At 37.7% G+C, this 15,479-nt stretch overlaps 2 protein-coding genes across 2 annotated transcripts in view; both read left to right on the forward strand.

The window, feature by feature from the left end:
• The first annotated feature begins 207 nt into the window (after positions 1-207).
• On the forward strand, positions 208-6,654 carry LOC122069920 (nuclear pore complex protein NUP98A-like). Its single transcript, XM_042633982.1, has 5 exons — positions 208-249; positions 352-540; positions 1,854-2,126; positions 3,475-4,009; positions 6,271-6,654. The coding sequence occupies exons 2-4, from the start codon at positions 387-389 to the stop codon at positions 3,972-3,974; spliced, it is 927 nt and encodes a 308-aa protein (XP_042489916.1). The 5' UTR covers positions 208-249; positions 352-386; the 3' UTR covers positions 3,975-4,009; positions 6,271-6,654.
• LOC122069924 (nuclear pore complex protein NUP98A-like) overlaps positions 4,637-15,479 on the forward strand; it is a 14,879-nt gene continuing 4,036 nt past the window's right edge. Inside the window, exons 1-7 of the mRNA XM_042633986.1 lie at positions 4,637-4,687; positions 4,764-4,899; positions 9,318-9,377; positions 9,490-9,612; positions 12,493-12,765; positions 13,408-13,494; positions 13,676-13,854. Coding sequence (XP_042489920.1) covers positions 4,637-4,687; positions 4,764-4,899; positions 9,318-9,377; positions 9,490-9,612; positions 12,493-12,765; positions 13,408-13,494; positions 13,676-13,854 — 909 coding nt within the window. The remainder of the gene's footprint in view (positions 4,688-4,763; positions 4,900-9,317; positions 9,378-9,489; positions 9,613-12,492; positions 12,766-13,407; positions 13,495-13,675; positions 13,855-15,479) is intronic.

Raw genomic sequence — 15,479 nt, forward strand, 5'->3', positions numbered from 1 at the left:
TTATTAATTATATATATTATAATTCAGATTTTTACTTGTTATTTTTTTCAATTAGCGTTAGATGTAAGCACTTGGACCGTACTTTTTTAAATAGCTTCGGATTTAAGCTACCTATATTGGTTGACCCAACTAACAACCAATACGGATTAATAAACTAACCCCTATAAATAATGAACCCCTCCCTATTCATTCTATCCTTCAGCGTGTTTGTCTTTGAGAGAGAGAGAGAGAGAGTGAATCACAACAAGCGTAAGTTATCCGAATCATTAACTGTCCTTATTCTCTCTCTCTCTTCTTGGCTTTCCTTATATTCTCTCTCTAACTTATGATTTTTTCTTTTCTTGATTAAAGATGACCTGGCAGATTTGGGGGAATCATCATCAAATATGGCACTGGGGTCCTCTACGCCTTTGAACTTCATAATAACACCACCACCACCACCACCACCACCACCACCGGCAGGAGATTCTTCAAGGCTTGGTTTGGGAGTTTTTTCCACATCTACGGCTATTAACAACTCATCCACCTCCTTATTTTCTGGTAAGTAATATGTCTATATTTTTCCTTATGAATTTTTATAGATGAACTTGGAAACAGTCTTTTCTACGAAGCAGAGGGTAAGACTGCGTAGACTTGCTTCTCCCAAACTCTGCAGTAACATGAGCCTTGTGCACTGGGTTGCTCAAAAAAAGAAAAAAAAAATGTTTACCATATTATTATCTCACATAATTATTTGAATTGGACTTCTAAAAAGTATTACTTTCTCTTTAATATTTTAGTACCATAGGCCTATGTATCCATATTCCCTCCCTCTTTTAATCATACCCAAGCTTAACTTGTTCTTGACCAATGAATCCTTTTTCTTTTCACAAGATCTTCTATAAGCGGACAAAGCCTACTTGTAATGGCTTTGGATGTTCAACATTTGGTAGCACAAGATAACCTCGCACCAGCATTTGGCTTTGGGGTAGCAATAGAGAGCCTTGGATCTCCTTCAGTAGATGCATTTGGCAGCTCTTTCATTCTCATTTTTTGATAAGAATGAGGTATGATTCTTTTATCTGTAGGGAATCTATAAGCTACCAATGTCTAAAGGCATCTACACGCCAATCCAAGGCGAGCACTAGAGGGAATCACCTCATGTTTTCTATATAAATGCTCAAATATAAGGAAGGAGAGAATATCAAGAGGAAGGACAGTGTGATGGCCATACAAGGGTAGTGCGTAGAGCCTTTTTCCTTCGTTTATATTATTTTTAGCCATGTCTTGTGAAGATTAGTACTTCACCACATGCCATGTTGCATGGGTCCATATGATTAGAAGACCCCATTCCTCCCTTGCAAAATTCATGCTTAACGAGTCAACCCTCTTCTGTCAATTTAGTAAATTTTTTTTAAGAATAAAGGCTGGGCATACTATGGTTGTGTCCAACATTGTGTTTGAGTCTCTTCTGCCCTTAAAAAGTCCTCACAGCCTACCATTGGTTGAGATGTTAGCTCCAAGAAAACTAGCTGGTGCCCAACCTCAAGCAAATTAACTTACTCATATCAAATTAAAAATTTAACGATGTCATTGACGTGTGATTTCATTACTTAAAAAAAATAAAAAATAAAAAATAAAAATAATAAAAATGCGGTTTTTTATTAGATGGACCCACCATGTATTTAGACTGAGCTTGACCTTTGCCAGCAAGCCCTTTTGATTTGATGATTCAACCTAGGGAAGATTATATGTCATTTACTCTCTTTTTTATTCCAAAGTTTTTCTTTGATTAAGTTGAGCGTATAATATCACTCTTTAGTCTTTTCTTCTCATTTGGTGTTTTCTTGACACCAATTCCTTTTTTATTGCAGCACCATCTATGACTGGACAGAAGCCTGTTTCAGAAGGCTTCGGGTGCAATCCTTTTCCACTTGGAAACCCATCCCAAACAAAACAAGAGACATCGGGTGCAATCCTTTTTGGTTCAAAACCATCCTCTGGTGCATTCATTCAGCCAGCAACAAGCCAGCGACCAGGACTTGATGCCTCAAGTTCTCATGCTTTTGGGTTTGCAACAGCTTCAGCATTTGGTAGCACAGGAACAAACCCTTTTGTGTCTAGTACACCTGCATCCTCATCTTGTGGTAAGCATGCGATATATTGATATTTTGCACTTCAGCCAAGCCTTGTAAAGATTGGATTCCTCGAAAATTTAAGAATTAATGATTTTTTTTAGAAATCGAATGGATTCGGTCTTATACATACACGAGGAAGGTAATCAAAAAAGAAAGAAGAACTCGATTCAGCACTTGCTATGTTGTAATATAGGTGCATGTCCTCCACACCTATTTAACTTATAAAACAGGCCCAACTGAACAAAGATGTGATTTTTATAATTTCTTTCACTTATAAAACAGGCCCAAATGAGTATTGATGTGGTTAAAATTACAAAGATATGACTTTTATAATTTTTTTTTTTCATCTAGGAATGCTTAGATATTAATCTTGTATATCTAAAAAAAAAAAAAAAAGTTTATACATTAAGCCATTTTCAGCCCATAGGGTGGGCTTAAGCTGGAATTTTCAGGTCCAATACATGGCTTGGCTGGGCTGGGCTTGGGTTGAGCCCAACTAGGCCCAGCCCAACCCTATGTATATTATAAATATACATACCATAAATATATTATATGACTATATTAACATATAAAATATATATTTTTTTAAATGTCCCCATTCACTAACAACACTTTTTATAATCAAGCCACTCACGTGTATCTTCATTTTTTCCTTTTTTAATATGCCTTTTTGGCTTTCAAAATTTGAGAATGAGTAGATTAATGGTCTCTCTCTCTATCTCTCTCTCTCTCTCACACACACACATCTACATGATAATATATAGGGGCTGCCATGGACAATTAAGGCCAACCTGGCCCAGCCTGGTCCAATAAGAATTAATAAGAGCCGGATTGGGTTGGGTTGAAATATCTCAGCCCGACCTAGGGTTGTGCTAGGCCTAGAGTGGGTTAAGAGACCTATGGGTTGGGTTGGGTTTTAAGAAACCCAGCCCAACCCAGCCCATTGACACCCTTCGTCCACATCCACCCATATATTCAATTGAGTTACACTATCTTTGCATGCCCATATAAATTTTTCCACAGGACTCATGTCCTAATATGATTTTGTTGCTGATTGGTTTCTTCTTGATAGTTCAAAGAATCAATGTTTAGGAGGATATGACCTTTTTCTTTTAAATTTATTTTTTTCAAGTATTTAACTAATTAATTAAATTTAAACCACCACATCATTTTATAGTTATATTTATTTATTTTTTAATTATTCCTTTCTCCTGTTAATCATTGTTTAGTCTTTGCTTCTCATTTGTTGTCCCTACTTTGAGGACTTTATAAGAATATCATATGTTCTTAAACTTGTTTTTCAACTTATGTTATTGGGTACTGCTTTCCTAGCTAACAACTTCTTTTCCTTTTACAGGATCTTTTAGTATTGCTCTAAAGTGTGCTACTTGTGAAGGTTTTGATTGGATTCCTCATATAACACAAACAAATCACCCTCTATTTGGTTCCACACAACCCTTGGGTGGATCAATTCAATCTATGTTTACTTCTCTTACACTGGGTTCTCTTAGAATCGGTCTGAAGTGTGCAACTTGTGGAGGTTTTGATTGGGTTCCTCATTTAACACAACCCTTGGGTGAATCAAGTCAGCCTAAGTTTGCTAGTTTTAAAATACCAGGTTTTGGTACTAATAGATGCTTTCCAACAAAAGGTGCTACGAGCAACCCTATTTTTGGGACTCCAGCAACTTCAACATTTGGTAGCATAGGAACAACCTTTGGCTCATCCAGTGCATCCACATCTGGGGCTATGAACAAACATGTTTTTGAGTCATCAAGCACTCCTGCTTTTGGCTCTTCAAGTGCTCCATCCTCCAGCTTCAGTACAACTCCGGCCTTCAGCTCCATTTGGATGTAGTCCATCTCTTTATGGAGTTCAGAATTCTTCTTCAGGTTTGTGACTGTTATTTTTCTTGGGTATGACTAGTTGGCTAAGAAAAAAATACTATAAGAAGAAAGTTTTCCTCCAATATGTGAGACGGTACACCATACTGTTTTAGGGTTCACAAACCCTTATAGTGTTTTAGTATGTTTTCCAAAAGGGAAATTTACCACGCCACCCCCTGGAGAATGCGACAATGATAAGACCACCCCCTTTGTTTCACCAAATTATTCTCAGACCCCCTACCGTCAGTCATTGCTAAGTGAGGAATTGAAATGACGAGTTTGCCCTTTTGATTAACACATGACCAAATGCAAAGCTACTCACAACTCAATTCTCCTTCGCTTGCAAGTGCACCAGGTGCATGGTAGTGTCTCTCGTTTCCTTTTGGTGATGGTGATGGTGGCGGCAGTGGCGGTGGCAGTGGTAATGGTGGCCTAAGGAATGTATTAGAAGTGTGGGTTCTATTAGCGACGTGATATCCTTATTTTTTAGCATCTCGGAGACATCGCTTCTGGTGCGGTGGAGTTGGATCTTGGGAGGTGGGTGATTGTGGTGGCCGGGATGTGGACTTCTTCCCCCCTTAGGTCACGGTATTGGAGTTGGCAATGGTGTAGAGTGGCATACTTCGCAATGAAATGTCGAGGACTGCGACACCAATGTTGAGGATGTCCTGTGGACGGCCTGAGGTATGTCGGATCTGGAAGGCTACAAATCGCATACCACGGAGGGTGGATCCACAGTTGCGACATTGTTTGGGATAAGGTCACCAACGAGGACTCGGACGATTCCAATGCAGAAGTTGCGGAAGCAGCGGAGGGCGTAGATTTCGATCATGATGGTAGAGGTGTTGGATTGGAGAAACTAGTCATCGACACGGAACACAAACTTGTCGTTCTAGGTTGGGTCGGTGTGACCACGGGAGTCGACGTGGGTGGAGATCTTACGTGTTCGGTTAACCTAGGAGACCGCATAGGTGCACATTTTACTGGATAGAGGAGCTAGGTCTTGCTTCATTATCACATTGATTTTCAGGAGCAGGAAGGGTGGCTTCCTCACAGCCATGGCCACCGATTGATCGATAGATAAGGAATCCGTTTCTGAGTGTTCTTTAAGGGTGATTCAAAAGTAAATACATTGAATTAGCAGAACCATTAAATTGACTTTATGTTGCTCTCTTGCTTCCATCTTTGATTTCCCTATCAGGTAAAGAATGCAAAAATAAAAATTACAGGATTGGAGAAAAAAGTTCAAGGTTCTAAATCTGTGAACCATTGTGTGTATATTTCCAACATAACCAAGAGAATGAGGTATCAGTAATCTAAATCTGTGGACCAAGGGGGAATATGTAGTGAAACCTCTTACTACTCAACTGGGTAACGGCTTTGAATGCCTCGACGAATTCGGAACTTGCCTGTGGGAATGAGGCGACGGTGTCTCTGGCATTGCTCTTCACGGTTTGGGGAAGAAGGGTATGTGATGAGGGTTAGGGGTTTAAAAAGGGGTATATCAAGTAATTTAACTTTTGTAAGGGTATTTTCATATTTTGAAAAAAAATACACCAGCTGACATCAGTATATATGGCATATTCCTTAACACTAACTAACGGTAGGGGTTTGAGAATAATTTGGTGAAACAGAGGGGGTGGTCTTATCATTGTGGCATTCTCCAGGGGGTGGTGCGGAAAATTTCCCTAAAATACCCTCTTAGGTGCATCTGAAGTCCTGCGATTCACTGTGAGTCAGTCCTAAATATAATGATCTTTCATGTGTTTGAATTTGTTTTGGAGGCCACACTTTTTGAAATTTTGTTTTTAGAGGCCAGACTTTTTCCACCATGTGGCTTACACAAATGGGAGCAGGTGGTTTCAAATCACAGGGAACCTACACCTATTTCATTCAAAAAATGTTGGTAAACTAAAGTTGTGTTTGGTATGCATTATCAGAATAGATTTTGAGTCTAAAACACATTTTAAAGTGAAAAAGTAGGCTTCAAAATGTGTTGATCCAGAATGTATTCCGAAAAATTCATACCAAACACTTACTAAATATGGGAAGAAGTTGAATTAAACTTCCATTGAACATTTCAACAAATCCTTGTCTTGGCATTCTAGGCCTTGATTTGTTTTCTCACAATGAAATTAATTGGGACTTCCTAGTTAATGCCCAACGCAAGGCGAGGTTCCAGTTTTCTAGTTGATATTAGTTTGTTGGTTTCTTTCTTCTTCTAGTCATTTATTTTGGTTGTGATATTTATTTTATTTTTCTTGCAGGCTAGTTTCTCGTGTTGATGGCAATGTTGAAGATGGGAGAATGTAGCTTTGTTTTGTTGTTAGTATGTCAGAAAATTTCAAATCCTGTTATGTAAAATTTCATCTTTTTTTTTTTCTTTATTAATGTAAATTATCTTCTAGAGCGAAAAAAAAATTGGGACGTCTAAGAAAAGACACATTTCAGATTTGTTTAGTAATTGTAGTCACAGTCATTTTAGGATTTTGAAAGTTTCTTGTGTTATGTTTTTGTTGATGGTCATGCCGAAGATGGATTTTTTGGTCAAGTAAATTTATTTTTGGTTTAATTTGTTCTCTGCTGATAATCATGCTGAAGGTGGAATCTGAATTATTCTCATTGTTCATCCTTTTGGGTATGCTCGGATGTTAATCTTGTACATCTTATTACTGATGTACATTTTTCCTTAGCCTTGTTTTATATTCCTATAAATTTCATCTTTCCTTTTTGTTTTGTGATTTAATGGCATCAAAGTGGAAAAATCTTTCCCGAGATAAAAGAAAGGCCAATCTGGGCGTGTCTTGATTTCTATATTCTGTGAATATTGCAAAAGATTTGGTGGAACTTTGAAAAGGATTGGAATGGGAAGGGAAGGGAAGTGAGGATAAATTTTGAATTTTGAAAATTTGGTCTTATGCTGGTTGACGTTAGCTACAAGTATAAACTTATGTAAGAAGTAGTTATTTGTTATGTTGATGCGGTAAGGGAGAGTATTGAACTTATGTTCTTCTTCAAGATGATGATGTAAGGCTGAGACTTGCCACTTCAGGTTCTCCTAAAGACAACATTTTCCCCCTTGTGATGCAATCGGACTTGTTTGTAAAACTGATTCTAAGATAGATCAACTTCTAGCTTCTGACTTTGGATAGCAAGCGTACACTCTTCTATTGTGAACCTTTGAGTACGTTAGAGTTCTGCTCATACTACAAGATGCAATGCCATGGCGATACAATGGACAAAATAGATTAGGCTATAAGGGTTTGTAAAAATAGTGGGGAGTAATATAATTAGGATGGGTGTCAATGGGCTGGGTTGGGCTGCACCTTGACTCAACCTAGCCCAGCCCAGTCCTAGGTAGATCTGAGATATCTCAGTCCAAGTTCAGCACTGTCGGGCTTAGCCCAACCCAACCCTAATGGACCCTGATTGGGACGGGCTTACCAGCCCAGCCCAGTACTATTGGTTTTTTTTTTTTTTTTCTGGTGTGAGTACTATTAGTTATACTTAGTTGCTTTATCATTATAAAAGCCGAAGACTAACGTTTTCGTATATATTTAGGTTGTGAAAAACGAAATATCTTTTGTAGAACTTTTTCTACAAAAGTTTTCCATTTATAATTATAACATCGGGCGATTTACATCAAACTCCCCTTGTGTTTCTCTATATTACGTCCTCCCCTCTCAAATTTCATTTGCTACATTTAAACCCACAAATCCTAACACTGTTAGACTAATGTTACTTTTGAAAATGAAAAGACCTAATGGCCCTTAATCATGTAAACCTAATTTAAAATTACTATTATAACCCTTCTTACTTTTATAAAACTAAAGCCCCTAAAATCTCCAAAATCTTACCCAACCAAAGATAAGCGGAGTTTACCTTATTCAGTGAAGGTGGAGACCACTGCATTTTCCGGTGAAGTCCTTCCGATATATGTTTCCCACTACGGAACTTGAATCCAATCATCATTCCTTGAGATCTCTGGTCTTTCAGCCCTTGCAGATCTCTTATGCAGATTCTGCTCGTACACCTCAAACTCATCAATCGTCCTTGCTCCTTCACTCTATCTTTGAAATTAACAATGTAGAAGAAGAAGAAGAGAAAAAGGGTTTCCATCTGAGACTGATGGTTTCGTGGAATCAATAGCTTATATATAATGGGGGAATTGAGTTCAGGTAAATTTCACTTTCTTGATAGCACGAGGAAAACAAAATTGAACAGTGGCTGATGCTCGGGCTTCCAGACTCTTGCACATTGGTTTTCATTTCATTAAGTAATTCAGATTTCTATAGGTGGTTTTGATTTTTTTCTATGAAAAGCCGCTGGTTTTTCAACTAGTGTACCATGACAACAACGCACAAATGATGTACAAAACTGCCACCGGTTCTGAAAGCCCACAGGGTCTTCCTCTACCTTTGGCTTTTACATTGTTCATCGGTTGATTCAAAGCTTCATCCATTCGTATCTTGAATATATTCATCATCATGGTCTAAAATCCTAGAATTGAACAAATTATGGGTAATTGATCGGAGGCTTGGAACCCTAAATATTGGAATTGAGAAAAATGATTTTCTTTTCAAGTCTTTGATTAAAAAAACCTGTAAATTTTATTAGAGGCAAGTCTTATTGATTTTATACTATTTTCTAAAATAGGTGAATGAAAAAAAAAAATGATGAAATGACCAATTCAAAAAGATGTGCAGGATCGGGAGTAGGTGGGGCCTCCGATTTTGTGTCTTGGCGTCTGAAAGAATTTGCATCTATATGGACATTGTGCTGTTCTTTTGCACAAAAGATGAATACTTCATAATAATAAGTTAGGCAGTAATGATTGCTTCCTAATTGCGCCCCTGAATCAACACATACATCGCATCAATATGAATGTAATTTTTGATCTCATAGGTGATACATGTGTCCTTGTTTATCTCGCACATGGACCACGCGACCAGTAACTTTCTTCTTAATTTAAAAATAAGCAGAGAGATATTTTCATTCAAGACTAGAAATTTGACCAGTGTATAATACGCGTGAGACGGTAGAAGTTTCTCTCCAATTTATTTTACTAATTGTATATATTATAATTCAGATTTATAAGAGTTATTTTTCTTTAATTAGCGTTGGATGTAAGCACTTGGATCGTAATTTTTCAAATTGCTTAGGATTTAAGCTGCCTATATCGGTTGACCCAACTAACCAATAAGGATTAATAAACTAACCCCTATAAATAATGAACCCCTCCTTCATTCATCAATGCCGCTTGCTTCTCTTTGATTCTATTCCTTCTATCCTTCTGTGTGTTTGTGTCTTTTAGAGAGAGAAAAAGAACCACAACAACAATTAAGGATGTTCGATTCGAGTAAGTGGAACAAGAGTAAGTTATCCGAATCATTAGCTTTCCTTATTCTCTCTCTCTCTCTCTCTCTCTCTCTCTCTAACAAGCTATTTCTGATTTTGTTTTTTCTTTATTAAATATGACATGGCAGACTTGGGGGAGTCATCCTCAAATATGCCATTGAGTTCCTCTATTTCTGATTCTCCAAGGTTTGGCTTGGGGGCTTCTTCCACACCTGCGGTTATTGGCAACGCATCACCCTCCTTATTTTCTGGTAACCATATGACTCATAAGAGCTGTGCGCTCCTTCTTAGGGATTTAAATCTTGGGACTTCGATTATTCGTCTATATTGATTTCGATAGGTCGATTTTGCCCCTTAGAGAATGTCACTATTGAAGAGACTGATGGTAGGATGTGTGAACGTAATTTGGAATTATGTAGGACTGTCTCTCTAATAGAGGCATTCTTTGGATGATGGCGCTATAAATTTTTCTCTTTTTTTTTTTAATGATTTTACCCTTGATCGATACCTGATCTAAGATTGACATGGCTGATCCGATATCAATACTTAGAACCATGCTCCTTCTCCCTATAAGGACCCACGTTTTGCAGAATCCCATCAAATTGTCCCAAGTGAGTTGCAATATAAAGGAAAAATATAATAAAGGGCAAAGGGAATAATTACACCCCAATAATTAGATTATATATATATATATAAATATTTTTTGGCTAGTGTTTTCTGTCTCGGAGCTGCCCTACCCCTGGTTGTTCATGCCCTGTGTCTGTGGTGCATGGGTCGCTCTTGGACAGAAAACTTTGTCCCTTGATTTTAATTTATTTTTTCTTTTTTTTTGATAAAGAAAATATATGGTTAAGAATATCTTTCATCAATTTTACCTTTACTTCATTTCGTTGCTTATGTTTTTACGCACAATAGCCAAGCCAGAATGTTTCCTCAACTTAATTAAGTGATCTTTGAATTAGGAGCATCAAGTTGCACCATTAGAGAGTTACTAAGTTTCATATTCTTATCAAAAGTATTCTCTTCCATCTCTATTTTTCAATTAGTAACTTAGTAGAGATAATGGGAGACACCTTATAATGTTCTTTATTTTAATGAAGCCTTTTTTTTTTTTCCTATTTTTTATTTTTTCTTGCAGTGTGGAATCTTTAATTCCTATATATGATATATTAAGTTCCTTGCTATTAATATATTATGGTGTTTCTACTCTATATATGATAATTTAATTAAGAGAAAAAGAGGGAGGTACATGAACGGATTGAAGATCCAAGGAGAGGCTAGCACATGACCAAAAGATGCAAGATAGTCAGCTACTTGAATTCTTTTCCCTATAAACAGGAATAAAAACGACATGACTAAATTGATTGCATAGCTGGAGGCAGTCTTCAATACGAACGAAATACGCCAGGGACATTCGTTAGAGAGCTGTTGGAGGAGATTAATGATCATCTGGTTGTCCCCTTCAATAATAAGAGAGTAAAGACCTTTGGAAAGTACTAAGAGAAGGGCACGTCTCATAGCCAAAGCTTCTGCAACAAAAGCATATGTGTGACCAGTGAATTAGGCATGTATTCTCCTGCAATCGGTTGTACTTTTTCCGATTTTGTCTTAGTTTTCTCTAATTGGATCTAAAACGTCCGTTTCCAGCAAAAGGTAGTCGTTTCTTCCTCTTGCACCTGGACCTACCTGCCCCTTCTTCTTCTTCTTTCTTCCTCCTGCAACTCCACCTGCCACTTCCTCTTTTCCTTCTTCCTGCAGCACCACCACCTCCATCCCCTGCTGCCACTTCCTTTTCTGCTGCTGCTGCTGCTTGTTCTTCTTCCTTCAACACAACTCGGCCCCACACCAAGAACCCCACCCACCTCTTCCTCTTCTTCTTCCTACAATGTAAGCTCTCTAGATTCATCTGAAAAAGTGGATGGAAGCCAGAGGAATGAATAGTCAGAGAAACCCCTCTACATTAAACTAGTTTGTCCTCTTTCTCTCTCTATCTTTGATGGGTGAGGCGATGGGGCTGCGGTGTGGCCGATGTTGAAAGATCGACGTTTGCGACGGGTGAGGCAATGGTGGTGAAGGGTGCGATAGGTGAGGCGAGATGGCTCGCAGTTGGGGATTGTGACCTCGGTAGAGAGTTGCAGCAGTCAGGCGAACGATGTTGGTGCTGCGACGGATGAGACAAAATGGCGATCTCTGATTTATTTATGTTTTTTTTCCTATTGATTTAGTTTTCCCTTCTCCTATTGTCTCTCTTTGCCTTTTTTTTTTGTTTTTTGTTTTTTTTTTTTTTTTTTTTTTTTTCTTCATGTAGTTGGGTTTCCCGATCTTTGGATTTGCAACGGTGTTGGTGATCAACCTATTCCTTGTCACAAGGGTTTTGAAAGTCATGTTCACTCACAAGGAGGATCCCTTTGCAGTCAACCATAGGGAGTGGGAGTTGCACAATCTGAAGGCCGAGGATGGGTTTGTGGGGGAGTAGCAGCGGGAAGGGGTAATCTTCCGTGGGTCTGGTATATGGTTCTATGACCGCTGTAGTGGACGAGAGGTAATTTCAATGGTCGACGGAGCAAACGAGATAGTGAAGAGGTAATCTCTAGGGTCGGCAGAGTAGACGGGATAGTTGAGGGTGCGTTGGATGTTCTTGCGCGTTGGCTTAGCGTAGGAGACATGGGTGTCGGCTATCGACCAAGACGACGATGTTTGTTAAGAAAAGAAGAAAAAAAAAGACACTGATGTCTCAACTCGTAACCATCCAATAAAAGGCGTACGGAAAACACTATTCTGGGTATATTTGTAATATCCAAACTCTTTTTGTGTAAATCTGTTGATCCGGATATTTTTGTAAAAACAAACCTAATAATGGGTAATCACGTAATTTTTCCAAAGAAAAATTAATGTGTGATTTTATATTAGATGAACCCACCATGTATTTAGACTGAGCTTGACCTTTGCCAGCATGCCCTTTTGATTTGATGATTGATTGATCTCTAATTTTCAACCTATGGAAGGTGATATGTCATTTACTCTCTTTTTTTTTCAAAGTTTTTCTTTGATGAAGTTGAGGTATAATATCATTGTTTAGTCTTTTCTTCTCATTTAGTGCTTTCTTGACACCAATTCCTTTGTTATTGCAGCACCATCTATGACTGGACCGAAGCCTATTTCAGAAGGCTTTGGGTGCAATCCTTTTTCACTTGGAAACCAATTCCAAACAACACAAGAGGCATCTGGGAACAATTTATTTGGTTCAAAACCATCCTCTGGTGCATTCATTCAGCCGGCAACAAGCCAGCGACCAGGACTTGATGCCTCAAGTTCCCAAGCTTTTGGGTTTGCAACAGCTTCAGCATTTGGTAGTACAGTAACAAACCCTTTTGTGCCTAGTACACCTCCATCCTTATTTTGTGGTAAGCATGTGATATATTATTAGTACAAAAATGGAAGAATACTGTTGTCAAAAGCATTTGGTAGTACAGTAACAAACCCTTTTGTGTCTAGTTCAATTGTTAGCTCAATATATATTAAAGTATTTCATTAATTAATTAAATTTAAACTACCATATCATTATTTTTTAATTGTTCCTTTCTCCTGTTAATCATTGTGTAGTCTTTGCTTCTCATTTTTTGTCCCTATTTTAATCATTGTTTAGATTTATTTCTACTTGATTTTCTATTCCTCTTTTGTAGTTTCTTTGTTTTGAGTCTTCTGCTGATGGCAGTGCCGTAGGTGGGGTCTTCGGACATTGATAGATTGATTTTAGGTCTTTGTTGATGGCATTGCCAAATGTGGAGTCTAAAGTTCATTTTATTTCTCTATGTTTGTTGTGATCGTCTGGGTATGCTTGGACATTTTTTTTTTTTTTTTTTTTTTTTATACATCCGCTTATTCTAATATTTATTTTTTCATTTGCTGATTCATAGCAAAAGAAAGAAAAAAAATCCCTACTTTGAGGACTCAATAAGAATGTCATATGTCCTTGAACTTGTTTTCCAACTTATGTTATTGGGTACTGCTTTCTTAACTAACAATGACTTCTTTTCCTTTTACAGGATCTCTTAGAATTGTTCTAAAGTGTGCTACTTGTGGAGGTTTTGATTGGGCTCCTCATATATCACAACCACATCACCCTCTATTTGGTTCAACACAACCCTTGTTTCTTTCTCCTGTTAATCATTGTTTAGTCTTTGCTTCTCATTTGTTGCCTCTACTTTGAAGATTCAATATATAAAAATTTCATATGTTCTTGAACTTGTTTTTCAACATATGTTATTGGGTACTGCTTTCTTAACTAATTAACGACTTCTTTTCCTTTTACAGGATGTTATAGAATTGTTCTAAAGTGTGACACTTGTGGAGGTTTTGATTGGGTTCCTCATATAACACAACCGCATCACCCTCTATTTGGTTCAACACAACCCTTGGGTGGATCAAGTCAGCCTATGTTTGCAGTTCTAAAGCACCAGGTTTTGGTCCTACTTCATACTTTCCAACAACAGGTGATACAGGCAACCCAACTTTTGGTGGTACTATTTTTTCTAAAAGTCAGCAAGTGAATATCATTAAAATTGGGGGAAAAAGGAGAATACATAAAAAGAAAAAAAAAATAACGAATCAATCTAAAGAAAATTATATAAACCGATACCTCGGTCTCTACAGATAATCCCAATTTAGATCATAGTTTATAAAATCTAGAGTTGAATTCTAGGTTTCCAAGCTGAATTCCATGCTTTGATGGAGGGAATCGATAGAGCAAGAGAGAAGAAGTGTGAAGCTTTATGGATTGAATGTGATTCGGTATCAGTAGTCATTATGATGCAAAGGGGGCTGATCCTATGGTTTGTATGGCAGAAGTGGTCTACTCTCATTTCCTACCTCAGGGGTATAAGTTGGAAAATCACGCATTGCTACCGGGAAGCCAATCCGATAGCAGATTTTCTAGCACAATTGGCAGCAAAGAAAGAGACATCTTCATCTAATGTCGTGTGGCCTCCAGAGGTACATCATTTCTTATTGGATGATGCAATGGGCAGATCGCGACTCAGATTCTATTAATCTTATTTTTTCCTCCTTATATTGCCTAGTTTTCCTCCTTCTGCTGATGGCAATGCCGAAGGTGGAGGAGGGTCCTAGGGTTGTGATTGTATGCTTTTGATTTGGTTTTCTCCCCTTGTTCTTCCTTCCCTTGTACAGTTTTTCTTAGTCTTTTTAATTTACAAGACCTTTTAGCGAAAAAAGAGTTGAATTCCAAGAAGATGATTTCTAGCTGTTGCAGCGTGCTTGGCTAATTTATCTGCCACTGAGTTAATCTCCCTGTAAGAATGCGAGATACACCACTGAATGTTGTTTGAGATTCTACCAAATTTATTCAAAGTACCAAAGGATCGATTGATTTTGAATTCAAATGACAACAACTTAGGAATCACACTCAATCCTTAACTTGTCAACCCCTTTATCTCTAGCCATTTGCAACCCATCAAAGAAAGCTGAAAATTCCGCTGAGTAGTTTGTCCCAATGCCCAACTTTCGGGACTCTAACAACTTCAACATTTGGTAGCATAGGTACTACTACATGCTTCCCAACAAGAGGTGCTAGAAGCAACCCTACTCTTGGAACTCCAACAACTTCAACATTTGGTAGCATAGGTACTACTACATGCTTTCCATCAAGAGGTGCTACAAGAAACTCTACTTTTGGAACTCAAACAACTTCAACATTTGGTAGCATAGGAACAACCTTTGCCTTATTAAGTGCATCCACATTTGGGGCTGTGAACAAGCCTGTTTTCGGGTCATTGAGATGGAGTTTGAATTTGTTTTTGCCACACCTTTCCCACCATGTAGCTTCAATATATGGGAGCAGGTTTATCAAACACTAAAAAATCTGTTTTTGTTTTCGAAAATGTGAAAAACTGTTTCTAGACACAGAAACAACAGAAATGTTATCAAATGGTGCCTTAATTTTTTGCATTGAACATTTTTGACAAATTACAAGAATGACCCCCCTCTTTTTTTTTTTTTTTTTTTTTTTTTTTTTTTTTTTTTTTTTTTTAAAAGATGATCTTTATAAAAAAGAGAAGGAAAAATACATCAAACAAGAAAAACCAATAAAAAGGCAAGGCAG

This window comes from Macadamia integrifolia, unplaced genomic scaffold, assembly GCF_013358625.1.
Source record: "Macadamia integrifolia cultivar HAES 741 unplaced genomic scaffold, SCU_Mint_v3 scaffold766, whole genome shotgun sequence".
Taxonomy (NCBI): Eukaryota; Viridiplantae; Streptophyta; class Magnoliopsida; order Proteales; family Proteaceae; genus Macadamia; species Macadamia integrifolia.

What these genes read in the sequence shown, in the direction of transcription:
- LOC122069920 (XM_042633982.1), top strand. Translation starts at nt 387, where the DNA reads ATGGCACTGGGGTCCTCTACGCCTTTGAACTTCATAATAACACCACCA. An exon ending in ATCCACCTCCTTATTTTCTG is followed by an intron (nt 541 to 1,853) that starts GTAAGTAATATG and finishes TTTTTATTGCAG; the next exon opens with CACCATCTATGACTGGACAG. An exon ending in ACCTGCATCCTCATCTTGTG is followed by an intron (nt 2,127 to 3,474) that starts GTAAGCATGCGA and finishes TTCCTTTTACAG; the next exon opens with GATCTTTTAGTATTGCTCTA.